Source organism: Rhinatrema bivittatum, chromosome 1 (genome assembly GCF_901001135.1).
Source record: "Rhinatrema bivittatum chromosome 1, aRhiBiv1.1, whole genome shotgun sequence".
Taxonomy (NCBI): Eukaryota; Metazoa; Chordata; class Amphibia; order Gymnophiona; family Rhinatrematidae; genus Rhinatrema; species Rhinatrema bivittatum.
In genome coordinates, this window is record NC_042615.1 from 157377559 (window position 1) to 157390048 (window position 12490).

Consider the following 12490-nt stretch of genomic DNA (forward strand, 5'->3'; position numbering starts at 1 on the left):
ACTAGGTTAATATCCCAATGGTTCTGATAAGGAAAGTAATTGGGCTCCATCTCCAAAAACAGCTTGAAAGATAAGAGTCCAAACCTAGCATCTTGATGAGAAGCTTATCTAGGCAGTAAAAAGATGTAAATGTGTGGGCCTTGAAATATCCCTCTACCGAGTGGCTTTAATTCATTCCACATAGAAGGCAACAGCTCTTTAGCAAACAGTGAGTGGAGAAGCGATTCACCCTTATGGGTATAAGGCCTCTGGAAAAATGCTGGAAGTAAGACTGACTGATTTGGAGGAGGTGAAAACCAACACTTTGGGCAGAAACTCTGGATGCATTTGGAGCACCAAACTATTTATTTACATTTGTATATCATCTTATCTTCAAACATTTCAAAAGCGATTTACATATACATATATGTATATGTTGTATACAACATATACAGCATATACAACATATACAGCAATTTACATATACAAGCAATTATGAAGAAACTGTTTAAGCTGGATAAATCAAGGTGGCTAAAGCTCACAGGCTGTAGTGAGTGTTCACCAGGTGTTTCCTTATACCATCAAACAGAGCCCCTGCTAATTTTTTTTTCAATCCTTGACTTATCCTGCTTTCACTGTCAATTACTGCTGCACTGCTTTGAAAATCAAGGTCACTTATGTTCTGTTGGGTCCCTGCTCCCAGTCAACAGGAGAGAAAGCTGCTGATAGTGAGGCCCGCACCATCAATGTAGGCTGTTGCAATTGGTGCGGCTGCATAGCGACCTGTGCCCCAGATTGTGAAGTACCTAGCAATACCCCTAGTGCTCCCAAAAAGGTGTTATTCCTGGTCAGGTTCATGAGCTCACAAAAGTTCAGATGCGGTTTTCATCAGCTGGGTAAAACTATGTCAATATCCCATAGCACAGCAGAAGGCTTTAGCTAAGTTCAACTAAAGCATGCCCCAGATTAATCTGACAACTAAGGGTTTTACAGAGATAGGGCTTACTTCTAAAAAGCAGTGATAAACACCAACGGTACTGCGGTTTATCTTCACAGAGCTGGTTCTGAGGCCAGACTCGGAAAGATATAGAAGGAATTCAAGATGTTGTGTGGGGCAGGAGAAAAGGCCTAGGGTCTTGCCTCTCAGGCAGATCTCCTTCATTTGAAACCATAAGATTCCCTCTAGCAGATTCCATCCTAAAAGCCAAGCTTTGAGACACTGTCAGAAAAACCAAGGAACAGGATCACATCACTTTTAACATTCAGGCTCTGAGGGCCAGAGACTAAATGTTGTGGTGAAGTTACAAACCCTGACTCTTTGTGAGCAAGGTCTGGGAAAATGTCAGCATGATTGGTTTCACTGGCATAGCTCCAGAAGGAAGGGATACTATATCTGTCTTAGCCATTGGGAGCTATGAGGTACATGGGTTTATTGGTCCCTTCTGAGTTTTAGTAAGATCTTTCCAGCAGGGTTATCAAGGATATTAATGCAAAAATCTTATCTCCCAATGAATAATGAAGATGTTTGCTGCTAGCTTGCCTTCTGATATCCTTGTGGAGCAAAAGACTAATACCTTTCTGTTCAGGATTGTCACAAGCAGATCTACCTCAGGCAAATTCCATTCAAGGTATAACTTGATATAAGGACCTCTGTTAATAACTTTGAACATAGCCCTCAAATGTACTGAGAATAAAAAATGTTTGTTATTTAAGTCACAAAATACAAAACCTCATGTTTCAGGTTGTCAAGGATAAGAGCAATGTTTAAAACGCAATTTTCAAATTCATTAACAGTGGTCCAATTTGCCTGAGGGGTTTTTTTTTTAAATTTTTATTTTTAAACAGTCGGGGTGGAGAATACAAACAAAAACATAGGAAAATACATACTAGGCACATACTTTTACAATCCATCTGTGCAAACAGTTCCAGCAGTTCGGATTCCTTAGAATCTGACTTTACCCCACACACAAAAATGCTGCAAGTAAACTGGTTTGTGAGCATAGACATATGGGCAAGAGTTAGCCCTGTACATCCATTAGTTACTATGATATCATCATCCATGTTCAGCAAGGCCTTTACAGAGTGCACAGCAAGACTGTGATACTTGTCCTAAAAGATAATGAAGAAAACGAGTTAGAACATATGCAATATATTACAGCACTACACATTTGCAGCATAAACAAACAGAACTTGCAAAGATGATTAGCTTAGTGGTTCTCAAAGTTGAAAAAAAGATTCACAGTGAAGGTTTCACCGTGCTCCAGGTGAGGAAAAGGAACCAACAGAGGAAGGATCAGTGCAAAAAAAAGGAAAAACTAAACGGAGCTGCAAAACTAGCCTTAAATAGAATATCAATTCTACAGGGGTTAGTCCAGCTGCAGTATGGCCACTTATAAAACCAACACCAGAAGTGAAAAAAATGAACATACATCAGAAATGGAAGCCCCAGTCTTACTGAGCCTCTTCCTTTTGAGGCTCAGTAAGACCCAGCTTGTGGACTTTTGAATTAAAGTACTCTTATCTACAATCAATACTTGTTAGTTCAGAATCACTTTACATATTCCCACTCACTAATGATATTTTCCCCAGTTTTGTATGAATGCTTATTTGCTAATTACAGAAGCCAATATCAAAATATTTGGATAGACTTGGCCAACATCCTACAGTGAGAATATGTTGGTACCCCTAGGGCATGTAAAATGAGGATGCTGGGAAACCTAAACTATAAAAAACTTATACTTCTCAAGAAATGCTGAAAGTTTGAGCTATTTTGGAACCTAGATACATCTGAAAACTCAGCAAAACATTCACTCTATTTTTAGTATTCCCTAGGATCATCCATTGCGACTTGACACTTTCTTGTAGGCATCTGATATAGAGATTCTTCAAAGACAATTTTTCTGCATATGCTGTACACAGGGAGGACAATTTTCAAAGCTACTGATTTTGGTAAAAAGCATTTCACCATGTAAATCAGCTATCTGGAAACTGCAGTCCCTTCAAAACATGTGCCCGTTTAGCCACATTTAGAGGTGGTGCTCCTGGAGACATGTTTAGATTGGGGAAGAAAAATGAGTATACATACAATTTTCAAATCTGCACATATTTCAATTAAAAAAATATATGCAGAAAAAGCAGGTGCAAATATCTGTAGGTATTTTGTACCCATGGCAAATTTTAGTGAAAGCATGCACATAATTTTGCTTTGAAAACTGGTGCATATTCATGGATAAAAGAATCCTTTGACTTTATTCCAGTGCAGACAGTTTGAAAATGTGACTGAATCTTTATACTTTAGGCATGAAAAATTCAAAAGGCATATACGAATGCGTCCATGAATGGAGAAAATACCCAATCCTTCAGGTTTTTTCCCCCTGTGGCTGGTAAAACAAGACTGCTTACCTATAATAAATGTTCTCAAAGAACAGCAGAAGAAGCAGCCATATATATGGGTGACATCATCTGAAGGCACCATCAGGAAGATTATGTAAAACTAAGTAAGGTTTAAAAAAGATTTACTGGGCATATTTTGGCACTCACGCCCAACTGCTGTTTCACAACACAAACTCCAAGGAGAGGAGGGTAGGTTTTGTGGTTTCTTATCCTACTGCCCTGCAGGGAGAATGCTAACAGATAAGCCACACATATGAGAAACTCCAGCTAAGTGCTGACTTCCAAAGAAAAAGGGAAAAACACCAACAAGATGCCAATGGGTGTGAAGATTTTGTTTTGCATTTCACAATATATTACTATTATTTATCTATTTTAAAGGGAAATAACCTGAAATAATAAAACTGGGTCCTAGGTGGGGATTGGCTTGGGTTATAGCCCTCAAGGAGATCTGGAGGACAAGTTTTGGCAGGTGCAGCACCTCAGGATGCCATGCTTCAGACCAAAGCATTATTTGGAGTCATCATGAAGATTTGTAACAAGGAGACCATGCAGATAGCAGAAAAAAAACTATTACTATGTGAAAAAAGAAGAGAGAGGAAAATAACCATCCTAAGGGAACCACAGATGAAGAGAGACTGAAAGAGGCTCCAAGAAGACAACCTACACAAGCTTAGTGGAACATGCAGCACGCATTACAAAGCTCATTTAAGAGGATCTGGATCTTGGCTTCAATGATGGCACCCACATGAGTGGAAGGCACATCTTGCTTGTCCTCAGAGAATTCTTTTATTTCACAATGTTTAATTCTTGAGTTATGAAGGTCTGAGTATCAATCCCCTGAATCTTTTCTTTCATAGCTCTGCAAAATTATAAACAGAGTGTGTTTGAGATGGAGCTCTGATGGCAGACTAAAGAGAAATTACTACTTACCTGATAATTTCCTCTCTTCTAATGGCCAATCCCCACAAGTGAGTTGTGCACCACCAGCAGAAGGAGATGGAGTAAAAGCTGACAGACATTTATTTATTTTAGATTTTTATATTCTGCTTTTCACTTTTTTTTTCAGTGCTTCAAAGCAGATATTCCTATCTGATAAATGTCTTCAAAAGTCCCTTTTCGTGTGCGATCACTAAATGAGGGCAGAGTCGACCCCGGAAGAGGGGGAGTCGGGGCGGCACAGAGGCAGATGCTGTGGTGACATCGCTGGTGGCGAAAGGTAAGGACCCTTATCACCGCCAGTTGTGTGATGGCTGCTGGCTTTCGCAGGCCCGACCCCCCCCCTGTTACCGCCAGATTTTCTAAGGTCCAGGCCTAAATTTCTACCTGAAGTTTCTACCTGAAGCAATGGAGGATAAAGTGACTTGCCCAATGTCACAAGGAGGAACAGTGGGACTTGAACCCTGGTCTCCTGGTTCCTAGCCCACTGTTCTAATCACTAGGCTACTCCTCCACTCCACTTCAGCCTGCCAGTATTCTCTGGAAAAGCCAAACTGTGGACAAACTGATTATAACTGAATATGACTATTAATCAACCACTCATGCTTCCAAACACTGAGCTCAGACAAAAGAATTAATATTCACTAAACTGAGGGAATGCATAAGACACTTATCAGTCCTTATCAGTCCTCCAACAAATGATTTGCCTTTTAGGTGCAATGTCCGCACCTAAAAGGCAAATCAAAGGCAAAAACTGGCAGCTGAGGGCAGGTCAGGGATTGGCTTGCCTTCATTAGAAAAGACATTTATCAGGTAAGTAATAAATTTCTCCTTTTTCCGCACTCAGGCAGGCCAATCCCCATAAGAGGAATGTTCCAAAGCTAATCCTGAACTGGGTGGAAGGCTACCCATGGTCCAGTTAACACCGCATGTGCGAAAGCTGTCTCTTTTGGAGCCCGAACGTCCAAGCGTTAATGCTTGGGAAGGTATGCAAGGAAGATCTCTTTGCTGTATTGGAAAACTCAGCCAGAGACAATACCACCTCAGTATTAGTGGAATGTGCTCTAATTTGCTTAGAGGAAGGAATCTCGGCATTCGCACAAGCGGCCGTGATGACATTGTTTTTCCAGTGGGCTATAGTTGCCATGTTGTCGGTTCCCCTTGTTTACCTCCACAATGGAGCAAAAACAGCCAACCCTATTTCCTGAAAGATTTTAAAGTAATCAAATACTTCATCAGATGTTGCTTGACATCCAATGCCCACAAAAGACGATACTCACGCACAGCACTATTTCCAGAGTGGACTGGGAAAAGGAGTGATCCAATTGAAACTTCTGAAATCACTATTGGCAAAAGAAAGGAAGTCACACCCCAAAACGGCCCATGACAAGAAGATCATGCAGCTCAGAAATCTAAGCGCTGAACAGATTGACATAAGAAAAAACTGCCTTCAATGTAAGAAGCCGCAAGGAAAGACCATGGAGTGGACGAAAGGTGGGAACCGGTCAAGAACCGGAGTACATCTGAATGAGAAAACAATGGCCCGCCATGGACTCGCACCCTATAACAAGCGAGAGTTGCTACTTGAACCTTCAGGGTGGTAAGGGCCAAGTCTTTAAGCAAACCCTCTTGCAGTATGCACTCCGACAGGAAGCGCCCAAGTGCCTGCATGTGTAACCTGTGCACACGCTCAAGAATGCGCATAAATGTGAGCAATTCTGTGATCAAGTGTCTATTCCCCGTATTACAGGGGAGCAGCAAAATTGGCTCAATAGTCCTATTTCGGAGGAGGAGGTGCGATTAGTTATCCAATGCGCGGAACGCTATAAAGCCCCGGGACCAGATGGCTATGTGGCCGAATTTTATAAGTCTATGCTGGATTCCCTGGTGGGCCCTCTTACTAAGAATTTTAATGCACTAATAATCCACGGCTCATATCCTCCTCATATGAACAAAGCTCACATAACATTAATCCCTAAACCGGGTAAGGATCCTCTCCAACCTGGTTACTATCGTCCGATTTCGTTACTTAATGTGGACCAAAAATTCCTGGCTAAAATTATGGCGGATCGATTGGCCGGTTTTGCCTCATCTGGTGGGTTCTGGGCAAGTGGGCTTTATTCGACAAAGATACGCTTTAACTAATATTCGTAAGGTGTTAACTGCTATGACGCTGGCTCAAAATGACAACATTCCCCACCTAGTGGTCAGTTTTGACGCTGAGAAGGCGTTCGACCGTGTGGAGTGGAGTTATTTGTTTCCACTTCTCCAACAGGTTGGGATCACAGGTTTTTTTTTTATCAAGCCATCCAGTTACTTTATCATGACCCCTTGGCTGCGATTGTGGCGAATGGCGCCTATTCTGAAACCTTTATCATATCACGGGGCACGAGACAAGGTTGCCCTCTGTCCCCGTTATTGTTTGTACTTCAGTTTGAGCCTTTGTTGTTAGCAATTCAGGCTGCGCATAGGGTTAAGGGGGTTAGATTTCAAGCAGAGACTTTCAAATATGCGGCATTTGCTGATGACCTTTTGGTTTTTCTGACCCAACCCAAGGAATCCCTATCCTCTTTGCTATCGCTTTTTCAAGAATTTAGTTCTTTCTCTGGGTTTAAGCTTAACCATGGTAAGTCGGAAGCTATACCGTTCCCTTCTTCACTCAAGGATTGTTGGGGGTCTACTTTCCCGATGACATGGGCCACCACCCAAATTCGCTACTTGGGTATTCAGCTACCGGCCCAGTTGCATTCTTTATATAATTGTAATGTATCCCCTCTTTTGCGAAAAACTAAGGAGCGGCTGGCTGCATGGCAATCCTTGCCTCTTTCGCTTATTGGTCGGCTCAATTTATTCAAGATGATGATTCTGCCTCAATGGCTTTTTTTAATTCAGAATTTACCCCTAATCCTCAAATTACCTGACATCCGACAACTTGAGAGTGCCCTACGGGGTTTCTTGTGGCAGGGGAAGAGGGCGCGTATTCCACTCCGATCCTTATATACACGCTGGGGACTGGGTGGATTGAGTGTGCCCAACTTACGATTTTATAACTTAGCCGGGAACCTCCGACTTATCAGGGATTGGCTTCTGAGGGAATCTCACTATCTTGATATGCTTGTGGAAAAAACTGTAGTTGACCCTGTTGATTTACGCTATGTCCTGCAGGAAACGCACGATAGGTTCTCTTACCCGCCGCCAGTGGCGGCTCTTTTTGGCCCCCTTCGTGTAACATGGCAATTAACGATGAAAATTTTACACCTACCCCGAGTCTGTGCCTATTTTTTGCCTCTTTGGGGGAACCCTGATTTTACTCCAGGTTCCCAGTCAACTAGTTTTCAGGCTTGGAGAGCCCGTGGGATTCTTTCTTTAGGTCATCTTTTGGATGGGGATGGTCAGTTACTCCCTTTTTCACTCTTAGCACAGCAATATGGATTATCCCCGACTCAGATCTTTTCTTATATACAAGTACAGCATTATATTCGATCTCTCCCGCCCCTCAGTAAAGAGCCTGGCCATTTTGCCTCTTTGGAAGACTTTTTTGCCTTATCTTCTCCAAAGGCCCCCACGTTATCACAATATTATAGGAAGTTGATGGGGAAACTCCCGGTTGCTATTTCTACGGATTTAGCGGCCCGGTGGCACAGGGAGGGGCAGTCCAAGGTAACAGCGGCTATCATACGTGGCTGCTTTCGTCACCTATCTAGTGTGTCCTCCAACATATATTACAGGGAAATGCAGTTTAAATTCTTGTGGATGGCTTTTATCCCCCCTGCTAGGGCAGTCTACTTTCAACTTGTCCCCACGGGTGTTTGTGGGAAATGCCGGACAGAAGAAAATTACTTCTTACCTGCTAATTTTCGTTCCTGTAGTACTATGGATCAGTCCAGACGCCCTCCCTGGACGTTTCTTGAGATCTAGTATCTCTCTGACTCCGTCTGCTGGACGGGGGACATAACCCACCGTCTGGACTTATCCTAGTACGTACAGGGAACTGAGAGTACTCTGCTTCATATGTTTTGGGAGTGTTCACTGGTGAGGAAATTTTGGATACGAGTCCTACAATATCTTTCAAGCCTTTTAGATGTTGTTCTTCCTTGTTCTTTTTGTATGCTATTGTTTGGCCAAGTTCCTGTGGATCTTGTTCGAGGTCGGGAGACGCGTTTGCTGTTGAGGAAAGGCTTCATGGTGGGGAAGAAGATCCTGCTCTGCGGTTGGAAGTCAGCTGATCCCCCGTCGTATTGGCACTGGAGAAATCAATTTCATCACCTGATGCTGATGGATAAACAATGGGCCGCTACATCTTTTCAGCGGAATCGTTGTTTTCTACGAACATGGGACTCTTATATTCAATCGTTACCTCATCGGATTCGAAGCCACATTTTGAATGCTTAAGACATTAGACTTCTTGGTGTATTGAACAAGAAATGAGTGGTTACCTGGACTCTTGGTGGAAGCTGGAGGGCTAGCCCAAACAAAGGGGGGGGGGAGGGGTGGTGGATGACTCGTTACTGTTTGATGTATGAGGGGGAAGCCTCTGTTCTACGATTTTTCAAGACTGCTTGTTCCTCTCTAGTTGTTTGTCGCCCTGCTCATTACTGTTTGTACTGTTATTGCTGAAAATAAAAACAGTTTTGCAAAAAAAAAAAAAAAGAATGCGCATAAATATAGGCTGGAGCCTTACATACTCAAGTACACACGCATGTGTGCGGTGATGCCCATGCACCTCAGAGCCCATGCCGCCTCTGCTCTACACTAAACTCCGCAAAGAAGCAACAGAGAAGGGGGAGGGAAGGATGCCAAACACCCAATGCAGAGGGAAGGAGATCCAGTAAGTAATAAAGAAACTAAAACCTCCCTATAGTTGTTTCTTCTTTTTCGATACCTAAGCTAAGGCTTTCCTGACAGAGCACGAACAGGTCTCCAGCTACCGGGGAAGAGGGCACAAGCAGTCACTACTGAGTCCTCCCTCTGGTTCCAACTGTTTTTTTTTTTTTTTTAAATCCATGCCTGAGGTAGGCTCCTGCACTGAAAAAACACTCAACTGAGGAAGGAGCCCAACTAGTGTTACCTTAGGAGCTCAAGAGGTATGAGAAAATCTATCTTCTCCTCTTTCCTCATTATTTTTTTTTTTACCACAAGCAATCCGCAGTTATCTGCTGGAGACGGAGAATACTGGTGAACTGAATTTGGGGCAAGGCTATATGTCCGCATCAGCAGTTTTTACTCCATCTCCATCAGCTGGTAGAGGTGCACAACCCACTTGTGGAGATTGGCCTGCTTGAGAATAGAGGAAAACCAATTTTTAAACACGGTGGCTCTCTTTTTAATTTTATAAAGATTTGGATGAGAAGAATATCACTATTTAGGAAATTGTTTTGAGCAGCCTTTAACATAATAAATCAGATTCAGTGACTTTCAGTGAAGTTCAAGCACTAATTGTTCACAGCAGGGAAGCCAGATTTTGTTTTTTTTGATTATGAAACAGGAAAATACAATAGGTATATTCTGGTGCTGGAGCACAGTGAATTTTTGCTGTGTTTTCATGTTACATGACAAGAGTTTCTGAAAGAAATTGTTTGAGATTCACCATGGACAGCTCACCTGTAATAAAAGTTTGTGATCTGTGAAAAGCTGTAAATTATTAAGCTCCTCTCTAAGATGAGGAGGAAAGGCAAGTACATCTGGACAGTGTTCATCCACACAGTAAGCAAAGCCATCAAGCTCGGAGACCGCTTGTACTTTAGAGTACCCTTCTTTCTTCAAGGCACTGCAAATATCTTCAAAGCTGTCAACAGAAAAAAAAATTGTTAATAAAGGAAACATTCACCAGTGTACATACTAGAAGAAAACAAATCCCAAGATTTAGAATGAGTACATACAAACAAGCACAATAATATCTGAGTTACCAATTCCAAATAAAACAAAAGCTCAAACAGTTTCTTAAAAGTTGACCTCCATGAGAGAGATTTACCAGTCACAGAATATTCTATATAAAGCAACAGTTTGCCCTGTACAGGGAAAGCAAACTCCCCCCCCCCCAAAATCTATAGGACATCTCGTTACTCTGCCTTTTTATTATACTTATTCTTTTCACACTAGCAAACTCCAATTGATTCATTTGAAAATAAATTATTAACGTGGATCTGCATAAAGGTCAAGGGGATACAAAAACCACAGAAAACTGTACAAATAGTTGTGTTGATCCTTTGTCTGAAATTTAAAAATTGGGTAAAAATCCTACATAGTTATTTGCACATTTTGCTTGCATGTTTTTCCTTACCAGTAGTTGCAAGAATTTTTATTTATCCATTTATATACCATTTTTCTAGATCATAACCATTGCAGTTTACAAAGTAAACATACATAAAATAAGTAAGACGAAATACAGGTAAATTTAAAACATTGAAACAAAGCAAATTACATTTAAACTTATTCTCCAAGGAAAACTCTGCTTCGAAACATTTATGGACTTGGGCAAAAGGATTGCAAATTCTTATTTTAGAGTAATTCCATCTCTGAATTATATTTGATATATTTAATCACACTCTAATGTCATTTTAAAGAGCCATGGTTTCAGATCATTCTTAAAATCTCTTTACATTCCGAATTAGTCAGGCATTTTCTCCAACAATTTAGGTCCAGAGATTGATAGAACCCTATCCCTAGCTTCACTCAAATAGGCACTTTGAATCCAAGGTATACTTAATAAGCCTTTGTTTGCTGATCTAAGGTTTCTTTATGGCATGTGGAAGTGTAATGTGGCTCCCAACCAGATTCTTTATTAACGAGCTATGAGAGTAAGCTCCGCCTTCGTGACATCACGGATGACGTCACCCAGTATGCATGGCTAAATGCCCTGCTTAATCGACGGAAAATCAGTGTAATGACATTAATACAGGGGTAATTTGATCAAGTTTTTTTTTTTTTTTTTTTTTTTTACTTCTAGTGAGTACTATTGTGGTAGCATTTTGGAGCATTTGACATGATCTTAATGTGTTTGCAAGCAATCCTAGTAATGATGCATTAGAACAGTCAATTTGAAAAAAATAAAAATCAAGGTTTGCAAAACCATGCAGAAATTTAGATTCAACAAAGTTTTTAGTCATTATAACAGATGTAATTTATTGTACCCAGACAATTGTGTTAACGTCTATTCATAGTTAAATTATTGTCTATTATGTTAGATCTCATACATTTTCAACTACTTTAATGCTACATGATCCTATTATGAAATACAATGGTGTATTAATCGATTTCTTTCTATTTAACCATAGAAACTTAATATGGATAACAGTTTTTGAATTGCAGATGTATATATTTAATATTTTGAATGTATGATGAATAGAGGTATCAGCTGGTATGAAAAACCATTTATCAGCTTAAATACAGAATTGTGAACTAAGACAAGAAAGAAGTTTGCATAATGATAGCAAATATGTTGTATAATATAGCTGATAGAGGTGAACCTTGTGGAACTCCTGTATCCATGATCATGGTATCTGAGAAGCTGTTTCCTATTCTTCCTTGATACATTCAGCTTTCTTTTTTATTTATATTTTATTGATGTTTCCAACATAATACCAGTAAAACAATTGGTGGTGTACAGTGGAATGACCATCCCCATGAGGAAAACATCAACAATCCAATATAACAGTGCCCTAACAAATAGTCAGTTATTCAATACAACTGGTAACCTTCCACTTGAATAATTGACTATTTGTTAGGGCACTGTTATATTGGATTGTTGATGTTTTTCTCATGGGGATGGTCATTCCACTGTACACCACCAATTGTTTTACTGGTATTATGTTGGAAACATCAATAAAATATAAATTAAAAAAAAAAAAAGAAAGCTGAATGTATCAAGGAAGAATAGGAAACAGCTTCTCAGATACCATGATCATGGATATAGGAGTTCCACAAGGTTCACCTCTATCAGCTATATTATACAACATATGCCCTGTTTTAGATAGTCTGCCCTTTCACACCAGTGCTCAAACTGTGTCTTTCCCAACGCCAAGTCCATCGCCATCTTCTCCGCATGAAAAAGATGATGATGATGATGTAAGCAAATACATCTGTTGAAGCCATCTGGCATCATTCCCGCAAATTTGTGAAGGAGATTGTGTGGTCTCCCTTCCAGATTTTTCCCATACCGCTAATTCCCCTTTCCTCCCAAATT

General features: G+C 40.7%; 1 protein-coding gene across 2 annotated transcripts in view; it reads right to left on the reverse strand.

Moving 5' to 3' along the window:
* Nucleotides 1–12490, reverse strand: part of NSUN7 (NOP2/Sun RNA methyltransferase family member 7) — a 298057-nt gene that overhangs the window by 167465 nt on the left and 118102 nt on the right. For both annotated transcript variants that reach the window (XM_029588977.1, XM_029588986.1), the window contains exons 6-7: nucleotides 9910–10093; nucleotides 1878–2088 (exon numbers count right to left, since the gene is read on the reverse strand). In XM_029588977.1, the coding sequence (XP_029444837.1) occupies nucleotides 1878–2088; nucleotides 9910–10093 (395 nt within the window). The remainder of the gene's footprint in view (nucleotides 1–1877; nucleotides 2089–9909; nucleotides 10094–12490) is intronic.